The following is a 21,275-nucleotide window of genomic DNA, read 5'->3' on the forward strand; positions in this document are numbered from 1 at the left end:
TTTTACATTTTAACAGAAAATCTACTTAGGGTTTTTTTTTGTACTTTTCAAAGCATTTTCACATATATAAGCTCAATTGAACTTCACATCACCTCTGTTGGGTAAAAAAGTATATTACCTTTGACAAATAAGGAAAGAGGCATACAGAGCTTAAATAACTCACTTAAGGTAAAACAGCAGGTTAATATGATCCATAAATCCCACTACTGGGTATTTATTCAAAGAAAAGGAAATCAGTATATCAAAGGGATACCTGCACTGCCATATTTATTGCAGCTTTACTCACAACAGCCAAGATATAGAAACAACCATCAACAGATGACTGAATAAAGAAAATGTGGTATGTATCACAATGCAATACTATTCAGTCATAAAAAGGAATGGAATCCTATCATTTGCAGAAGCATGGATGGAATTGGAGGTCATTATGTTAAGACAAATAAACCAGACACAGAAAGACAAACATTACATGTTCTCACTCAGATGTGGGAGCTAAAAAAGTTGATCTCATGGAGGTAACAAATAGAATGACAGTTACCAGAGGCTGGTGAAGGTGGTGGTTGTGGTGTGGAGATGAAGACAGGCTGGCTAACGAAGACAAAACATATAGTGAGATAGAAGGAATAAGCCCTACAGTTCAATAGCACATTAGCATGACTATAGTTAACAACAAAATGTTGTTTATTTCAAAATAGTTAGAAGAGGAGATTTGAAATGTTTCCAACACAAATGATAAATGTTAGAAGTGATGGGTATCCTAAATATCCTGAACTGATCACTACACATTGTATGCACTTATCAAAATTATATGTTCCACATAAATATGTACAATTATTATGTAGCAATAAAAATTTTTAAAAGAAATGAAGTCAGTAAAAACATACTGATTTAAATACTACCAACAACCACCTTGACCTAACTGACATACCTAGTTCATTACACTCAATAACTACAGAATATACACATTTTTTTCAAGGGAATAGGGTACCTATACTGAGATACATTATATTTCAAAATACTGAAATCTTACAGAGTATATTCTGTAATCACAATGGGATAGAATTAGGTATCAATAACGACATCTAGAAAAAACTCACATATTTTGAAATAAAACTACACATTTATAAATAAGCTATGTATCCCAAGGAAAAAATCATAAAAAAATAGGTTAGATTAGCCATAAAAATATATACAAAACACTAAAGGCTTACATATCAGACACTGTAAAAGGCACTGGGAATTTAAAAAAAAAAAAAAAAATCACTGAGATAAAAGTGCCTGCCCTCTACAAGCTTATAGTCTAATGCAGTGCTCTTTAACAATTTTGCTCATATACTCTCTACAGCAATTTTGGGAAACTATTAAATTGAAAACTATAATAAAAATTTTCATAAAAAATTTAAATGGTTGCCAAGGATACAATTTCCAGTATACTATATAATAAATATATGTGCTTTAAATATATTTTCATCAAAATCTTGGAGCTACAGATTTGGCTGACTCAATATATGCAAAGTGTCTGGTATTAAATTGATCACAAGCCAATCAGCCACATCAGATTTACTTTCTGTTCTAGAACACGTCTGATACTTCATTTTTCAATTCAAATAAACATATTCATCCAAATCCTTATGACAAATACCTACCTTCTGAGTTATAATTCTAAGATAGACAGATTTGGTACAGGAATCTTGACATGGGTTGGTTTCTTGAATGACATAAAGTATAACACCTTTCAAAATTTCTTGTTTTGCTGGCAGGGACTTTCTCCTGAAAGTATACCCACTAGAACTGTCTATTTTGTTGGTGCTAAAACCCTCTGGGACACTGTACGATTTGGGGTGGGTGAGTAGTATGCCTTTCTTTTACAAAGTAAATGAGAGACAAGAGACTGCAGAAGGGTTTTCTGGCATTAGTTTTGGTAAACTTGAGGATCTGGAAGCTAATTTCCTCAAAACTATGTATACCCACATATTCCTGGAAAGCCTTTGTGTAGCCATAAGGTCCTAGTTTGAAGACCACCAGTCCAGTGGTCACAGCTGTAAGGAAAATCCAGATCTTATAAACCTATGAGTTTAGTACTCTTTCACAATATACTGTCTCATAAAATAGTCAACACCTTTCCTTTCAAAGTCCCAACTGCTGCTGTATGTGCAGACAAAATGGAAGGCAGAAACAATAACAAATTAGTTGTTAAGCTGTTGTATCTCCTAAAATAATGCTTCTATAATAAGCTAGGAAAAAAAGAAAGAAAAAAAACCTTATGCTTCCAAACATAAATATTTCGTATAATTTAAAAATAATACCTCCCAACCAAGACCAGCTACAAAATCTTCATATGCTTGACTTCCTCCTGTATTGGTGAGAATGGAGTGTTTGTCTTCTTGTCCTTCAGCAACATAAAATACTGCAATCTTGTGTGTCTCTCGGCTATAAAACAAAAGATTACACCACTCGTTTAATCACCATTTTATCTACTCATTCATCCAACAATTAAGTTCTATGTACAAAGTATGTAGCAATAAAAAGATTAAAAAGGATTAGATCTTATAGTCTACAGAAGGAGATATAAATGCAACGTAAGTAAAAAATTACTACAAAATTGCCATTGGAATCAAAGACAGGCATGATCATTTTTGACTGCAGAAACAGAAACTTAAAGAAGATTAAATTGAGTTAGATGAAGGTGAGAAATATTCGACAAATGAAGAGAAAGATCATCAGGAAGGACACATAGGTGTGAATACATAAAGCATCTCAAGAATTGTCTGTTTTGCAATGTAGCCGAATCCCATGGTTGAAGGGACTGCATTTTAGAACTAGGTAGGAGTACAGAGATGAGTGAGAAAGGATCCAATCCTTCAAAGTACTTACAATGTAGAAGAAACACCCACAGTTAAGTGTTGTTTAACAACAGGGATACATTCTGAGAAATGTGTCTTCAGGCAATTCTGTTATTGTATGAACATTATAGATGTACTCACATAAACCTAGATGGTACAGACTACTACACAACCTTGGCTATCAGGTATAGCCTATTGTTGCTAAGCTACAAATCTGTACAACATGTTACTGTAGGAATACTGTAGGCAATTGTAACATATTAAGTATTTGTGTATATAAATACACATAAACAAAAAGGGCGCAGCAAAAACAAGGTATTCTAATCTTATGAGACTACTGTCGTATATGTGGTCCAACGTTGATGAAAGCATAGTTATGCAGTTTGTTTACAAATATAAAACTGTATGGAGTAACAGCCAAGTTCTTAGACATTTTATTTTTAGTTCTCTCTAAAATTAAGTGTTCATAAAAGCACATTTCTTGTTTGAAATTTAGCTTTGCAATTTGGCTTTCCAAACTAAGTCATGCTACATTTACTTTAGGTTGATTTAACAAAGCTTGGGTTAAAAAACTTTAAGACCATTAGTAAAGTTTTCACTACTATATCATGTAGGAATTAAAAAAACAAACAAACCCTGCAACAACAACAACAACAAGTAAATAAGAATTAAAGTTCTTTAAAAAATTGAGTCTGACAACCGAATTTTCCCACACATCTGGAGCAAGTTACCAAATCATGATAGTAGGTTCAATATCAGCAAGAAAGATGTTTCAACTGCTTTCAATAATGGAATATTTTACTTTAGATGATGAGCACATAGGCAAACTTTCAGTGTATCAGATGTGTCATCAAGATATGCTAGTGTAAGCAGTAAAATATGATGTGGGAATGGGGAGACTTCCAAATCTGCAGAATAAGGATCTACACAGCCTCTCTCCCAAGCAAAACACAGCTTATCTGTTGAAAAAATTTAAAACATTATTTTAAGTCCCTGTATACTGTCCTAAAGTCACAGAGCAAACAGTGAAACATTCATTCAAGAAAACTCAGTAAATCTCAGTAACAACACAGAGCTTTTGATATATGAATTACAACTTGTTTCCTTGCCCCACTCCCTCAGCTCAATGTTGCAGAAGTTTTGCCCTGGGCATCCTACTCAGGCCTAGAAGATAGAGGTTCCCTCTCTCTCCAGCTTCCAATCTGGAGCTATGGTTTCCCCATGGAAGAGACAGGTTATTAGAGGCATTTCTCATCCTTCTTCAGCCCCATGTTACAGAAGATCTATTTTAGATAGGTGTGGCTGAAAGAACCAGGTCTCCTCTCCTTCCCTCCCTCTCTTAGGGCAGAAGCTCCAGGAGCAAAACGTTGAGGGTCTCAATCTTCTCCATTCTAGCTTGCTCACAGGGTAGAGTTTCTGCCAGGAGAGCGAGCTAAGACCAGGGACTGCCAACTCCTTCCAGGTGCTGACTTGTAGAGTGACCCTGTCACTCCAGGAAAAGCTGATCCGTGACCCCAGGTCAGGTGTAGTGAGAGATAGGTTTTGCCCAGGGTGCAAGGTAGGTTATAAGGACAAAGAACTCTGTAGCAGTTCTGCCTGAAAGGGCTGACATTATTTGCAACAGAGCTTGGAGGAAAGCAATTAAGAGAAGCTGGCAGCCCTATGACAAGCAAAACAGCCAGAACTTTAATAGAATCAGGAAATGAGACAGCCAAGAAGTACCCTTTGGGGAATCACAGTCAATTTTGGAGGTCAAAAATCCTGTGCACATGCACTAGGCTGCACCCAATAAGGAACAATTAGAGTAAGATGTAGGATGGACAGACATGAAAGCATTCCCCAAGTCACACAGAGACTTATCAAAACAAGGTAAATCCTCACTGGCACTGAATAACCTGAACTCAGGGTCGACTCCTGGGAAGCTAAGACTTAAAAATAACATCCAGTCATTCCTTGCAGTCTGGAAGACTGTGTGCATACCCAAAGCTGTACCCTCTTTGGAGTAATCAGGAGTGAACCTTCAAGCTATTAGTCTCCTGGTGAATGTGGGACAAAAAAACAAACACACTCTCAACTGTGATAGCAGTCTCCAAGCCACACACATCCCACAGTAAATGATAAAAATCAAATGGTAAGGGGGAAAAAAAAATCAAACTGGTAAGGAGGACTAAGCACAAATTTTGACCAATAAGTATGTGATAATCCAGGGAAGACCCCTCATTAGCCAGGCTAAAAGAAAAACAATTTTTAAAAAATCTGAGCAGGGAGATCAGAGGCTAATTACTGTGGGGAGACCAAGTTGCTAGAAAATAAACAAATGAACAAGCAAACAACAACCAACAATATATTTTTGGATTCAAAGACACAGATAAAGTTGAAGTCAAAGGAGTAGAAACAAGTACCATAAAATAGAAACCAAAAGAGCTACAGTGGCTATACTAAAATAAGACTTTAAAACAAAAAATGTTAGAGATACAGATATTTCAAATGATACAAGGTCAAACTAACAGGAAAAGATGAAAATTACAAACATATATGTACCCAAAAACAGAGCCCCAAAATACATGATGCAAAACAAAGACAGAACTGAAGGCAGAAACAGACATTTCCTCAATAATAGTTGAAGATTTTAATATCCCACTTTCAATAATGGACAGAACAACTAGAAAATATCAACAAGGAAACAGAAGACTGGAACAATAATATGACAACCAGACCTACCTGACATCTACAGAATACTCTATCTTACAGTAGCAAAAACACATTCTTCTCAAGCATATGTGAAACAATTTCCAGGATAGACCATAAAACAAGCCTTGATAAATTTAAACAATTTGAAATCACACAAGGTATATTTTTTATCCACAATGGAATGAAAGTAGAAATCAATGAAAGAAAATTTGGGTAATTCACAAATGTGTGAAAATGTAACAATATACTCCTAAATTACCAGTGGGTCAAAGAATAAATCTCAAGGGAAATGAGAAAATACTTAGAGATGAATGAAAATAAAAAATGAAAATAAAAAGAGAATGAATGAAAATGTGGCCTATAAGTAAAGCAGTGCTCATTGGGAAATTTACAGATCTAAATGCCTCTATTAAAAAAGATTTCATTCACTTCCTTTGAGAATGAAAGAAAAAAAAGTTTTAAAAAAGATTTCATACCAATAACCAAACCCTCCACCTTACAAAACTGGCACAGTGATTCATACCTGTAATCCTAGTGCTTGCGGAGGCCAAGGTAGAAAAACTGCTTGAGCCCAGGAGTTCGAGATCACCCTAGGCAATACAGTGAGACCCCATCCCTACAAAAAGAAAAAAACCAGCTGGGTGTGATGGTGCACACCAGTGGTCCCAGCTACTTGGGGAGGATCACTTGAGCCTGGGAGTTCCAGGCTGCAGTGAGCCATGACTGTGCCATTGCACTCCAGCCTGGGTGACACAGTGAGACCCTGTCTCCAAAAAAAAAAAAAAAAAAAAAAAAAGCAACTAAATTCAAAGCAAGCAGAAGAAAGAAAAGAAAATAATAAAGACTACAGTGGAAATAAATAAAATAGAAGAGAAAAACAATAGAGAAAAAAAATCAATGAACCCAAAAGTTGGCTCTTTAAGATGATCAACAAAATTAGCCATCTTTAGCTAGACTGAGCAATAAAAAAAGACTCAAAACGACTATCAGGAAAGAAAGAAGGGACACCACTAAATATTTTACAGGAATAAAAAATATTATAAGGAAATGCTATAAGCCTTTGTATGTCAACAAATTAAATTAGATAAAATGAACAAATTCCAAGAAAGACACAATTTCTTTTTTTTTTTTTGAGATGGAGTCTCGCTCTGTCGCCCAGGCTGGAGTGCAGTGGTACGATCTCTGCTCACTGCAAGCTCTGCTTCCCGGGTTCATGCCATTCTCCTGCCTCAGCCTCCCGAGTAGCTGGGACTACAGGCGCCTGCCACCACACAAGGCTAATTTGTTGTATTTTCAGTAGAGATGGGGTTTCACCATGTTAGCCAGGATGGTTATGATCTCCTGACCTCGTGATCCGCCGCCTCGGCCTCCCAAAGTGCTGGGATTACAGATTCGGCATCCGGCCGAAAGACACAATTTCTAAAACCAACCTTAAAAAGAAACAGAATACCCGAATAGACCTATAACAAATGAAGACTTTGAATTAATAATTTGATTAGAAAGGAAGAAGTAAAAATATCTGACTTGCACATGAGGTGATTTTTTATATAGAAAATCCTAAGGAATCTGCTAAAAAGGTTCTTAGAGCTAATAAACAAGTTCAGCAAGGCTGCAAGATATAAGATCAAATATACAAAAACTGAAGTTCTATACACTAGCAATAAACAATCCAAAAACAAAAAACAAAATTTTAAAAATCCTTTTATAATAGCACCAAAAAGAGTAATACTTGAGTATAAATTTACTGTGAAGAGCAAAACTTATATTTTGAAAATTATAAAACACTGTTGAAAGAAATTAAAGATCTACATTTAAAAACACTCATGTTCATGGGCCTAAAGACTTAATATTGTTAAGATGATAGCATCCCCCAAACTTATCTACAGATTTAATGTAATCCCTATCAAAATCCCAGCTGCCTTTGATAATAGAAATTGGCAAGTTTGGCTGAGTGTGGTCGCTCATGCCTGTAATCCCAACACTTTGTGAGGCTCAGGCAGGAGGACTGCTTGAGGCCAGGAGTTTAAGACCAGCCTGGGGCCAGGCATGGTGGCTCACACCTGTAATCCCAGCACTTAGGGAGGCCAAGGCAGGTGGATCATGAGCTTAAGAGATCAAGAGGGCGAGACCATCCTGGCCAACATGGTAAAACCTCATCTCTACTAAAAATACAAAAATTAGCTGGGTGTGGTTGTATGTGCCTGTAGTCCCAGCTACTCGGGAGGCTGAGGCAGGAGAATCTCTTGAACCCGGGAGGTGGAGGATGCAGTGAGCCCCAAGATCGTGCCACTGCACTCCAGCCTGGCAACAGAGTGAGACTCCAACTCAAAAAAGAAAAAAAAAAAAAGAAAAAGAAAAGAGAAAAACACCCAGCCCAGGCAACACAGTGAGACCCCATCTCTACAAAAAAAAAAAAAAAAAAAAAAATTGGCCGGGCATGGTGGCACATGCCTGTAGTCCTAGCTACTGGGGAGAATGAGGTGAGGTGGGAGGATCACTTGAGCTCAGGAATTCCAGGCTGCAGTGAGCTCTGATCATGCCACTGCACTCCAGGCTGGGCAAAAGAGTGAGACTCTATCCCCACTAAAAATAAAAAGAGAAAAAAGGAAAAAAAAAACCCTCTGAAATTGACAAGCTCATCCTAAAATTCACAGGAAAATGTAATAGCCCCAAAATGGCCAAAACAATCTTGAAAAAGAATGGAATTGGAGAACTCATACTTCTTGATTTCAAAACTTGCTACAAAAGTCATCAAAGCACTCATAGTACTGACGCAAGATGAGACAAAAATCAGTGGAACAGAATCATGTGATCAGAAATAAACTCATATTTATAGTTAATAGCTTTTTGATAATGGAATCAAGACATTTCAATAAATAGTGTTTTCAACAAATGATACCGGGACAACTAGATATCTACATGAAAAAGAATGAAGTTGGGGCCAGGCACAATGGCTCACACCTGTAATCCCAGCACTTTGGGAGGCCGTTAGGAAGATTGCTGGGGCACAGGAGCTCAAGATCAGCCTAGGCAACAAAATGAGACCTCATCTCTACAAAAATTTAAAAATTGGCCAGGCATGGTGGCATGCGCCTGCAGTCCCAGCTACCTGGGAGGCTGACGCAGGAAGATCACTTGAGCCCAGGAGGTTGAGGTTGCAGTGAGCTGTGACTGCGCCACTGTACTCCAGCCTGGGTGACAGAATGAGACTCTGTTTAAAAAAAAAAAAAAAAAAAAATGAAGTCAGATTCTTACACCATATAAAAAATTGAATCAAATGACTCATAAATCAAAAATGTAAGGGCTGAAACTATAAAACTCATTAAAAAAAAAAAAAAAAACCCAAAGGATCTTATATTAGGCAAGGTCTTTTTTTTTTTTTTTTGAGACGGAATCTTGCTCTGTCGCCCAGGCTGGAGTGTAGTGGTGCAATCCTGGCTCACTGCAAGCTCTGCCTCCCAGGTTCACGCCATTCTCCTGCCTCAGCCTCCTAAGTGGCTGGACTACAGGCACCCACCACCACACCTAGCTATTTTTTTTGTATTTTTAGTAGAGACGGGGTTTCACCATGTTAGCCAGGATGGTCTCGATGTCCTGACCTCGTGATCCGCCCGCCTTGGCCTCCTAAAGTGCTGGGATTATAGGCATGAGCCACCACGCCCGGCCTAAGCAAAGTCTTCTTAAATACAACACAAAAAGCACAAGTGACAAAAGAAAAATAGGCAAACTGAACTTTATCAAAATTAAATTTTTTGTGCTATGAATGATACCATCGTGAAAGTGAAATGACAATTTACAGAATGAGAAAAAAACTGCAAATCATATATCTGATAAAGAACTTGTATCTAGAACACACATACAAAGGACTTTAAAGTCAGTAGTAAAAGCCCAATTCTATTTTATTTTTTATTTTATTCACTTTTTTTTTTTGAGATGGAGTCTCCCTCTGTCATCTAGGCTGGAGTGCAGTGGCACAATGTCAGCTCACTGCAGCCTCTGCCTCTTGGGTTCAAGTGATTCTTGTGTCTCAGCCTCCTGCGTAACAGGGATTACAGGTGTGCACCACCATACTTGGCTAATTTTTGCATTTTTAGTAGAGTCGGGGTTTCACTATGTTGGCCAGGCTGGTCTTGAACTCCTGACCTCATGTTATCTGCCCGCCTTGGCCTTCCAAAGTGCTGGGATTACAGGTGTGAGCCTCCATGCCCGGTCACATAACCCAATTTAAAAAATAGGCAAAGATGTTTGTATTATTTTCCTAGGGTTTCTGTAACAAATTACGCAAACTAGGTTGCTCTCAACAAAAAATATTTATTCTCTCACAGTGCTGCATGCTAAAAGTCAGAAATCAAGGCACAGGGCCATGCTCCTTCTAAAGGTTGTAGGGGAGCATCCTTCCTTGCCTCTTCTAATATTCCAGTTGTTGCTGACAATTCTTCAGCATTACTTGGCTTGTGGCTCTATGACTACAATTTCTGCCTCCATCTTTACAAAGGCATCTTTCCTCTGTATGCAGAAGTGTTTCTTCACATGGCTTTCTTATAAGGACACAAGTAATCAGATTTAGGGCCAAATCTAGTACAGTGTGACCTCATCATAACTGAAAACTCTACTTCCAAATTGAACTCTGAGTTTCAGGGTGGACATGAGATTCTGAGAGAATACTATTCAACCCAGTACACATTTAAATAGACATTTTTTCAAACAACATATACATAGCCAATTATCATAGCAATGAAAAATACTCATGATAAGTCATTAGGGAAATGCAAATCAAAATCATGAGATATTTTAGGCTGATCAAAGCTGTACAGGAAAAATCAATACTAAAAAAGTCCCACAAACTCACAAGATACCACTTCATATCCACTAAGGTGAGTATAATAAAAAAGAATGACAATAACAAGTATAGGCTAGGGCATGGAGAGTATGTAACACTCATATATCACTGGTGGGAATGTAAAATGGTACAGCTGGTGTGTAAAACAGTTTGCAGTTCCTCCAATGGTGAAACAGAGAGTTATCATATCATCCAGCAATTCTACTCCTAGGTATATATTCAAAACATGTCCACACAAAAAACTGAACATGAATGTTCACAGCAGCATTATTCATATTAGCCCAAAAGTGAAACCAACTGAAACGTCCATCAACTGATGAATGGATAAACAGATATTTATCAATATAATGAAATGGTTTCTGGTAATAAAAAGAAATAAAGTAGAAACATGCTGCATCATGAATGAACTTTGAAATCACCATGCTAAGAAAAGCTGCCACAAAAACCCATATATTATTTGATTCCATTTATATGAAGTGTCCAGAATAGGCAAATTTATAGAGACAGAAAGTAGATATGTGTTATCTAGGGACAGGAGGAAAGAAAGGGACTGGTGGGTAATGGATACCAGGTTTCTTTTCAGAGGAAGTAAAATAACCTAAAAATTAGATTGGGGTGATAGTCGTACAACCCTGTGAATATACTAAAAATATGTACATTTTAAATGAATTAATTGTATTGTAAATTATGTCTCAGTCAAACTATTAAAATTTTAATTTGAAAGCATAATCTATTATGTGTAAATTCTAATTGTGAAAGAAAAAAACTTCTCAGTGTTTTTGCTTTTTCAGGAAAAGGGCTATCAATTAGAGCTTATACACAATAATTTATAAAATTGGGAAGAGCTGGATAGAAATCTTCATCTAATACTATATAAATTTAAAAGTTGAGAGAAGTATATGTGCCATATAGGAAAAAACCAGAAAATGAATCTTTAAAATGCAATAAAAGAGAAGCAGAGTTCAGCTGCACTTTATGTCAATTAATCTTTCACTATTCCTTCTTATTTTTCTACTTACTAACTATGGCTGCTAAAATGTTTGTTGTATTATCATTAGATTAATATGCGCCACAATAGTGAATAATGAGGCAAATGTATTAGAAAAAATAATTAAAATTAGTGAACTTGCAACTACAAATGTTCTATAAGAATATGTATAGTACTGGCAAAATATTATTAGCTCACTACCGGAAACTCAAAGTGACATCTGTCAAGTTTTAAGCATTTCTAAATCCCTGTATATACTTTGCAATAAAATAATACATATCATTTTGTGATTTGAAATTTAAAACTCTGGTGGTTCAACCACAAGGAATAGGAAACAATTAGTCTAGGCAAAGAAAATAATCTATAAATGGTTTAGTGAGGTAAGTCTGCTAACAAAGTAATCTTTCATTTTCTTCCTCCCTAGTCCTCCCTAGACAAGTAATCAGGTTTGTTTCCGGGTTTCCTGGTTTAAGAAAGCTCAAAAGCTGTCTTACTGTCATATAATTAGAATGAATTTTTACTTGAGCTCATTGTATTAAAAAAATATGTAGTTTTCTTTTAAATTATTTTTAAAAAGCAAACAAATAAATGCCACGCATTCATTTAATTTAGTGTATAAAAAAATTTATGCTGCCTCAAGGCAATGTCTCCCCTTCAAGGTATGTATGAGAATGGAGGTTTGTATAAGAATTGAGGTATGTATTCATACCACAATTCATTCAAGGTATGTATGAGAATGGAGGCAGTTTAGCACGAGCCAAGAAATAAAAAAGGTAATTTAAAGAAACTGAATAGCCAAGATGGCTGGTACAGATTGAGCTCTAGACTGAAGGATCTGGTCAGGCATTATCAGGGAGTCACTAAGGAGTGTTCTTATGAACATCAAATTTTTATGTTAGAAAGATTATGTCAGTGGTCCAGATTGTCTAGATGGGGAAGAGTCAGGAGATGAGATCCCACAGAGTACTTAGACAGTTGTTAAAAGTGTTTTGGAAAGAAGGGATAAGGACAGGAATCAATGAGATGGGAGCCGTAAAGGTAAGAAGAGACATAATTGAGAGATAAGAAGAAGAATGGACATCATGATTATGAAAACCTAAAGGCAAGGGAAAGGAAATGGTTAAATTTGGGTAAGTCTCAAAGGGTACTTCTAAACATAAATATAACAATCAGGAGGAAGATCTCATTTTGAAAAGAAATGTGACCAAGAATGATAGTAGAGAGGCAGGTAAAAGAAAAATGAGGGAGATACCTATGTTTTGAAGGTAAGAAACAGAAAATGAACCAGTGAAGACCTGAAATAATCAGAGAATTAGGAGTTGAACTGAGTAATTTTAGTGTCATAGAAGTTGGGGGAGAGGACTTTAAAATGATCGAGAGAATTTTAAAGACAGAATAGATAACAGTATTAGATATTTAGGGGATTTAATATACAATAGATTTTTAGAGCAGTGAAACTCTTCTGTGTGATACTCTAATGGTAGATACATGTCAGTACACATTTATCAAAACCAATACAAAGAATGAACCCTAATGTAAACTTTGGACTTCAGACACTAATGTAAGATGTAAATAATAGGGGAAACTGTACAGGGGGAATGGAGAATATATGGAAACTCTGTACTTTCCTATCAGTTCTTTTGTAAATCTAAACACCACACACACCTATGAAGTTAAATTTAAGTTTAATTAGGTAAATGAATGAGGCTGGTGAGGACGAAAAGAACTTTAGACTTGATGGTCAGGATACTAACCTTCAGAAAGACAGTTTCAATATAGCAGTAGAGGTAGGAGCTATATTGTTCTGAGGTAAGCAAGACAGAAAAAGTGATATGATTCCTGTTCCCAAGGACTTGACCATCTAGTACCAAGATAAACTGTTATGGAGAACAATCAGAATTGAGAACCCACAGACTACTAAGAGAGTTCTTATAATCGTCTTGGAAAGAATAAGAATAGCTAAACAATAATGATAATAATAACTATGCAATATGATAAATGCTATGACAGGGACATGTTACAGGGTTCTGTGAAAGCATATGGAAGGAGATTCAAACATAGTCTGGGAAGGAAGGTGAAGCATAGGAGTAGATTAACGTAAAGCTTTCCATATAAAGTGATGTTTAAGCTGAGACTTCAAGAATGGACAAGATGGGGACTGGGAGTGTGGCTCACACCTATAATCCCAGCACTTTGGGATGCTGAGGTGGGCGGATCACCTAAGGCCAGGAGTTACAGACCAGTCTGGCCAACATGGTGAAACCCCGTCTCTACTAAAAATACAAAAATTAGGTCGGGCACAGTGGCTCATGCCTGTAATCCCAGCACTTTGGGAGGCTGAGGCAGGCAGATCACTTAAGGTCAGGAGTTCGAGACCAGCCTGGCCAATATGGTGAAACCCCATCTCTACTAAAAATACAAAAATTAGCCAGGCATGGTGGCGCATGCCTGTAAACAGCTACTCGGGAGGCTGAGGCAAGAGAATTACCTGAATCCTGAAGGCAGAGGCTGCAGTGACCTGATATGTCATTGCACTCCAGCCTCGGTGACAATAGCAAAACTCTGTCCTGTGGCGGGGGCAGGGGGCGGAGAGGGGTGTGGAATTTACAGTCTAAGATTATTTCATTGTTAAAGAATAAAACAAAGATACATAGAAATCAATTCCAGATATAAGAAAAGGAAATAAACTTTATAAAAAAGAAAAAAACAAAACAAAATAATGAGTTAGAAATAGAACATAACAGAATGTAACAAATTAGGATCTGTTTCTTTGAAAAGACTAAGTAGATTGTCTGCATCAACAAAATTTAAAAAAAAAACCCAAAAAACAAAAATGAAAAAGGAAATCTAATAAAAATTATAACACCATGTATGAATCTCTACTAGTATCTATTTAGAAGTCTCAATGAAATGGATTTTTAGAAAATAGAAAACAAACAAAAAAAGTAAAATTTCCCCAAGAACTAAAAGAAAACCTGAGAAGAGTAATAAGATGAAACAAACTGAAAGAAAAATTAGAAATTTTATGATTTCTTCCAAAATTTTAAGCAACAGGTAATATTCATGTTATGAAGCTGGGTATAACCTCAATTCTAAAAACATAACAGGAACAGGACAAAAAATAACTACATAATTTGCTAATAGTAGACTATACCTGAACTCAAAATGAAATTCTGGTAAATCTACCACAATGGGAAGCCAAAAGATCAGGCAGGGTTTATCTCAAAAATGCAAATATCATTTGATATTAGCAGTCTAGTGATATTAAAATGCAATATACACCAATTAGTTAAAAAACCAAAACTATATGAAAATTTGAATAGATGCTGAAAATAATTTTGATATAATTTAACATCGTTTCCATATAAGACCTCCTAGAAAACAGGGTACTTTCTCAGCATAATAAAAATTATCTTTTTAAAACTAGTAACTAGTATCTTCCTTAATGATGAAATAGAAGAGCTGTTTTCATTAAAATCAGCAAAGACAAGGATGTCCACTGTTACTATACTATTAAACACTATCCTGCAAGTTCTGGTCAGTGCAATAAGACATGATATAAGCAAAAACAAGCATAACTACTAGAAAGGAGATTATCTGTAGATAATGATTACATATCTAGACAAATCCTGAGACAGACAATAAAACGTTTAAAATCAATAAGAGAATTCACTTCAGTGTTTGTAAACTAAATATTAAAAATAGAAAAACCTAGAAAATGTAATGGGGGAAAAATCCTATTCAGAATATCAACAAAACAATAAAACACCTAGAAATATACAAATAAGCAATGTCTGGGTCTCAGAATAAATGAAAATATACTATAATTATGAATGGGAAGACTGATGATTATAATGGTGCTCTGCTTTTTCTTCATGAGAGTTTAACTGAAAATCCAATCAAATACCAATGGGACTTTTTTTCCTGAAAAACAGCAGCATAATTTTAAATGTATCTGGAAGAATAAGTAGGTGAGAATATCAAAGAAAAGAGGAATAATGTGTGTGGTGGGGTGAAGAAGACGACTTGGTCTATCAGATATTAAAATATACTATAAAGCTATATTAAACAATGTAATAGTTACACAAAAATGATACACAAATCTAACCAGAAGACTAAGTGTTAGAAGGAGCAAGATTACATGAAAAAAAGACAAATAAATAAAAGAGTACAACTAGAACATAACAAAAAGAATGAATACCTCATTTTCCATGATGTGATTATTAGACATTGCATGTCTGTATGAAAACATCTTATGTACTCCATTAAATATATACACCTACAGGGAAATTTATAGCAATAAGTGCCCACAAGAGAAAGCAGGAAAGATCTAAAATCGATACCCTAACATCACAATTAAAAAACTAGAGAAGCAAGAGCAAATAAATTCAAAAGCAAGCAGAAGACAAGAAATAACTAAGATCAGAGCAGAACTTAAAGAGATAGAGACATAAAAAATTCCTTCAAAACAATCAATGAATCCAGGACCTGGTTTTTTGAAAAGATCAACAAAATTGATAGACTGCTAACAAGACTAATAAAGAAGAAAAGAGATAAGAATCAATAGACACAATAAAAAATGATAAAGTGGATATCACCACCAATCCCACAAAAGTACAAACTACCATCAGAGAATACTATAAACACCTCTATGCAAATAAACTAGAAAATCTACAAGAAATGGTAAATCCCTGGATACATACACCCTCCCAGGACTAAGCCAAGAAGAAGCTGAATCTCTGAATAGACCAATTACAGGCTCTGAAATTGAGGCAATAATTAATAGCCTACCAACGAAAAAAAGTCCAGGACCAGACGGATTCACAGCCAAATTCTACCAGAGGTACAAAGAGGAGCTGGTACCATTCCTTCTGAAACTATTCCAATCAACAGAAAAAGAGGGAATCCTCCGTAACTCATTTTATGAGGCCAGCATCATCCTGATACCAAAGCCTGGCAGAGACACAACAAAAAAAGAGAATTTTAGACCAATAGCCCTGATGAACATCAATGCGAAAATCCTCAATAAAATACTGGCAAACCGAATCCAGCAGCAAATCAAAAAACTTATTCACCACCATCAAGACAGCTTCATCTCTGGGATGCAAGGCTGGTTCAATATACGCAAAACAATAAACATAATCCATCACATAAACAGAACCAATGACAAAAACCACCTGATTATCTCAATAGATGCAGAAAAGGCCTTCGACAAAATTCAATAGCCCTTCATGCTAAAAACTCTCAGTCAACTAGGTACTGATGGAACGTATCTCAAAATAACAAGAGCTATTTATGACAAACCCACAGCCAATACCATACTGAATGGGCAAAAACTGGAAGCATTTCCATTGAAAACTGGTACAAGACAGGGATGCCCTCTCTCACCACTCCTATTCAACATAGTGTTGGAAGTTCTGGCCAGGGCAGTCAGGCAAGAGAAAGAAATAAAAGGTATTCAATTAGGAAAAGAGGAAGTCATATTGTTCCTGTTTGCAAATGACATGATTGTATATTCAGAAAACCCCATCGTCTCAGCCCAAAATCTCCTTAAGCTGACAAGCAACTCCAGCAAAGTCTCAGGATACAACATCAATGTGCAAAAATCACAAGCATTCCTATACATCATTAACAGACAAACAAGATAGTTAAATCATGAGTGAACTTCCATTCACAATTGCTACAAAGAGAATACAATACCTAGGAATCCAACTTACAATGGATGTGAAGGACCTCTTCAAGGAGAACTACAAACTACGGCTTGACGAAATAAAAGAGGACACAAACAAATGGAAGAATATTCCATGCTCATGGATAGGAAGAATCACTACCATGAAAATGGCCATACTGCCCAGAGTAATTTATAGATTCAATGCCATCCCCATCAAGCTACTAATGACTTTCTTCAGAGAATTGGAAAAAACTACTTTAAAGTTCATATGGAACAAAAAAAGAGCCTGCATTGCCAAGACAATCCTAAGCAAAAAGAACAAAGCTGGAGGCATCATGCTACCTGACTTCAAACTATACTACAAGGCTACAGTAACCCAAACAGCATGGTACTGGTACCAAAACAGACATATAGACCAATAGAACAGAACAGAGGCCTCAGAAATAACACCATACATCTACAACCATCTCATCTTTGACAAACCTGACAAAAACAAGAAATGGAGAAAGGATTCCCTATTTAATAAATGGTGCTGGGAAAACTGGCTAGCCATATGTAGAAAGCTGAAACTGGATCTCTTCCTTACACCTTACACAAAAATTAATTCAAGATGGATTAAAGACTTAAATGTTAGACCTAAAACCATAAAAGCCCTAGAAGAAAACCTAGGAAATACCATTCAGGACATAGGCATGGGCTAGGACTTCATGACTAAAACACCAAAAGCCATGGCAACAAAAGCCAAAATAGACAAATGGGATCTAATTAAACTAAAGAGCTACTGCACAGTAAAAGAAACTATCATCAGAGTTAAAAGGCAACCTACAGAATGGAAGAAAATTTTTACAACCTACCCTCTGACAAAGGGCTGATATCCAGAATCTACAAAGAACTCAAACAAATTTATAAGAAAAAAAACAAACAACCCCACCAAAAAGTGGGCAAAGGATTTGAACAGACACTTCTCAAAAGAAGACATCTATGCAGCCAACAGACACATGAAAAAATGCTCATCATCACTGGTCATCAGAGAAATGCAAATCAAAACCACAATGAGATACTATCTCACGCCAGTTAGAATGGCAATCATTAAAGAGTCAGTAAACAACAGATGCTGGAGAGGATGTGGAGAAATAGGAACACTTTTACACTGTTGGTGGGACTGTAAATTAATTCAACCATTGTGGAAGACAGTGTGGCGATTCCTCAAGGACCTAGAACTAGAATTACCATTTGACCCAGCAATACCATTACTGGGGATATACCCAAAGGATTATAAATCATGCTACTATAAAGACACATGCACACCTATGTTCACTGAGACACTATTCACAATAGCAAAGACTTGGAACCAACCCAAATGTCCATCAATGATAGACTGGATTAAGAAACTGTGACACATATACACCATGGAATACTATGCAGCCATAAAAAAGGATGAGTTAATGTCCTTTGTAGGGACATGGACAAAGCTGGAAACCATCACTCTCAGCAAACTATCACAAGGATAGAAAACTAAACACCGCATGTTCTCACCCATAGGTGGGAACTGAACAATGAGATCAGTTGGACACAGAGTGGGGAACATAACACAATGGGGCCTGTTGGGGGTTTGGGGGCTGGGGTAGGGATAGCACTACGAGAAATACCTAATGTAAATGATGAGTTAATGGGTGCAGCAAACCAACATGGCACATGTATATGTACGTATCAAACCTGCACGTTGTGCACCTGTACCCTAGAACTTAAAAGTATAATACAAAAAAAAAAATTAAATAAATAAATATATACACCTACAATGTGCCCACAAAAATAAAAAATAAAATAAAAATGATAGACAAAGCAACAGAAATAAACAGCTGTGAAGCAGAGAGCTTAACATTTAATAAAGGAAGCATCAAATCAATGGCAAAGGTATAGTTTATTCAACAAATTATTAAAATAGACTGTTTTTCAACATCCAAACCAGTTCCAGTTATCATTCCACAAATCAGAATATATTTCAAAATGAATACAGAATTAAATGTAAAATAATTACCACCTCAATCAAATAAAGATATAGAAGGAAAGGCTGGGCCCGATGGCGCATGCCTGTAATCCCAGCACTTTGGGAGGCTGAGGCAGGCAAATCACCTGAGGCTAGGAGTACAAGACTAACCTAGCCAACATGGCAAAATGCTGTCTCTTACACTAAAAGTACAAAATTAGCCAGGTGTGATGTGTGGTCAGAAGGCTGAGGCACATGAATCACTTGAACCTGGGAGGTGGAGACTGCACTCAGCTGAGGTTGTGCCATTGCACTCCCACCTAGGCAACAGAAGACTCCGTCTCAAACAAAACAAAACAAAACAAACAAACAAAAACAACTAGAAAGAAATAAGGAAATGTGCTAGAATATTTAACTGATTTCAAGACAAAACGTTTAAGCACAACAAATAATTCAAGAAATCCAAAGAAGGAAATTGAGAGAAATGATACATAAAATGAAAAAATATGTGTGTTAAATGATCTGATGTTGAAAACTGAAAACTAAACAACTAACCAGGAAAGCTCCCACAAATAGCACAAAAGTTAATCTCTCTCTCTCTGTCACACACACACACACACACACACACACACACACACACACGGAGAGTTCTTACAATTAAGAAAAATTCTTAAATTGAAAACTAGAAAAAGAACACCAACAGATAATTTGAAAACAGATGAAAATTTCATACAAATATATGGAAAATATTAACATCACTAGCAAAAAAGAAAAAAAAATTAAAGCGGTACCATGATCTGCTTCTCAAGCTATAAAGGTTAAAAAAGGGTGATTAGTATCCGGTGCTGGCCAGGTTGAAGTTATACAGGTGCTGTTATAAAATGTTGGTGAAATTACAAATTATTACTTAATAGAAGCAATTTCACAATAAACATGGCATGAACTATCCTGATACGATTTGACCTCAATAATTCTATTGCTAGGACTCTATCATGTGGCAAGAAATTAAAAACAACTTAAATGTACAACAATCATAAAACTTGGCATCATAAAAGATTATTTTTAGGCTGGGCGCAGTGGCTCACAGCTGTAATCCCAGCACTTTGGGAGGCCAAGGTGGGTGGATCACGAGGTGAGGCAATCAAGACTATCCTGGCTAACATGGTGAAACCCCATTTCTACTAAAAATACAAAAACAAAATTAGCTGGGCGTGGTGGTGGGCATCCGCCTATAGTCCCAGCTACTCAGGAGGCTGAGACGGGAGACTGGTGTGAACCTGAGAGGTGGAGGTTGCAGTGAGCCGAGATCGCTCCACTGCACTCCAGCCTGAGCGACAGAGCAAGACTCTGTCTCAAAAAAAAAAAAAAAAAGATTATTTTTGGAGAATATCTAAATGACTGAGGAAATGATCACAATATAATACAACACAAACAAACAAACAAACAAAAAACTTGGTAATATCCCTATGATTCCAGTTCTGTAAAAAAAAAAAAGTAGTACAGTGTTATATAGATTATATTTTTGTTTTATATTTTCTGTAATAACCAAATAATTATTCCAAGATCATTTTGAGAAAAGCTAAAAACAACAACCAAAACCAGTTAGAAATTACAGGAAGTGAGTAAAGATTATATTTCTCTATACATTTGGCAGTAAAAGGAATGAGAATAGGACTATAGCTGGAAAGTAGAGTAACTGAGGAAAGTTTTGTTTTATGCTTTGTTTTGTTTAAAGGCAGATAACAAACATGTTTATTAAGAGGAACAAGAAGAAATATAACATAAAGAGGAGATAACTTTTTGAAGACGATCCTAAAGCAGGCAGAGATGGCAGAAAGCAGAAATACAAATAGATTTAAAAAAAGGCTTTTCTCAAACTGAAGGTGAGCAAGAAAAGATGGCTCAATACAGAAATTTTAAAGAAGAGACGAGGAAGATAAAGAATTGTTTGATGTGGGAATGGCCTGAATCATCTTATTCACTATGCATTCCTATGGGTAGCTTTTTTCAAACCTGCTTCCCAATCTGTCAGAATCACTGGATTTAATTAATGAGAGATGTGACTAAGGTTTGTCTAAATATGGGAAAAACCAAAGGACATTTTACAGGTCCAATTAGTTTTCTGTGATTCAAAAGATGATTCTGAAATGCATAAAAAAGGCATAAACAAGCTGGGCACGAAGGCTCAAGCCTGTAATCCCAGCACTTTGGGAGGCTGAGGCGGGCAGATCACGAGGTCAGGAGATCGAGACCAT

General features: G+C 36.3%; 1 protein-coding gene across 8 annotated transcripts in view; it reads right to left on the reverse strand.

Moving 5' to 3' along the window:
* RALGAPA1 (Ral GTPase activating protein catalytic subunit alpha 1) overlaps nucleotides 1-21,275 on the reverse strand; it is a 276,648-nt gene that overhangs the window by 65,321 nt on the left and 190,052 nt on the right. For all 8 annotated transcript variants that reach the window (XM_007986490.3, XM_007986488.3, XM_037983898.2 and 5 more), the window contains one exon: nucleotides 2,307-2,430. In XM_007986490.3, coding sequence (XP_007984681.1) covers nucleotides 2,307-2,430 — 124 coding nt within the window. The remainder of the gene's footprint in view (nucleotides 1-2,306; nucleotides 2,431-21,275) is intronic.

Source organism: Chlorocebus sabaeus, chromosome 24 (genome assembly GCF_047675955.1).
Source record: "Chlorocebus sabaeus isolate Y175 chromosome 24, mChlSab1.0.hap1, whole genome shotgun sequence".
In the NCBI taxonomy this organism is placed as follows: Eukaryota; Metazoa; Chordata; class Mammalia; order Primates; family Cercopithecidae; genus Chlorocebus; species Chlorocebus sabaeus.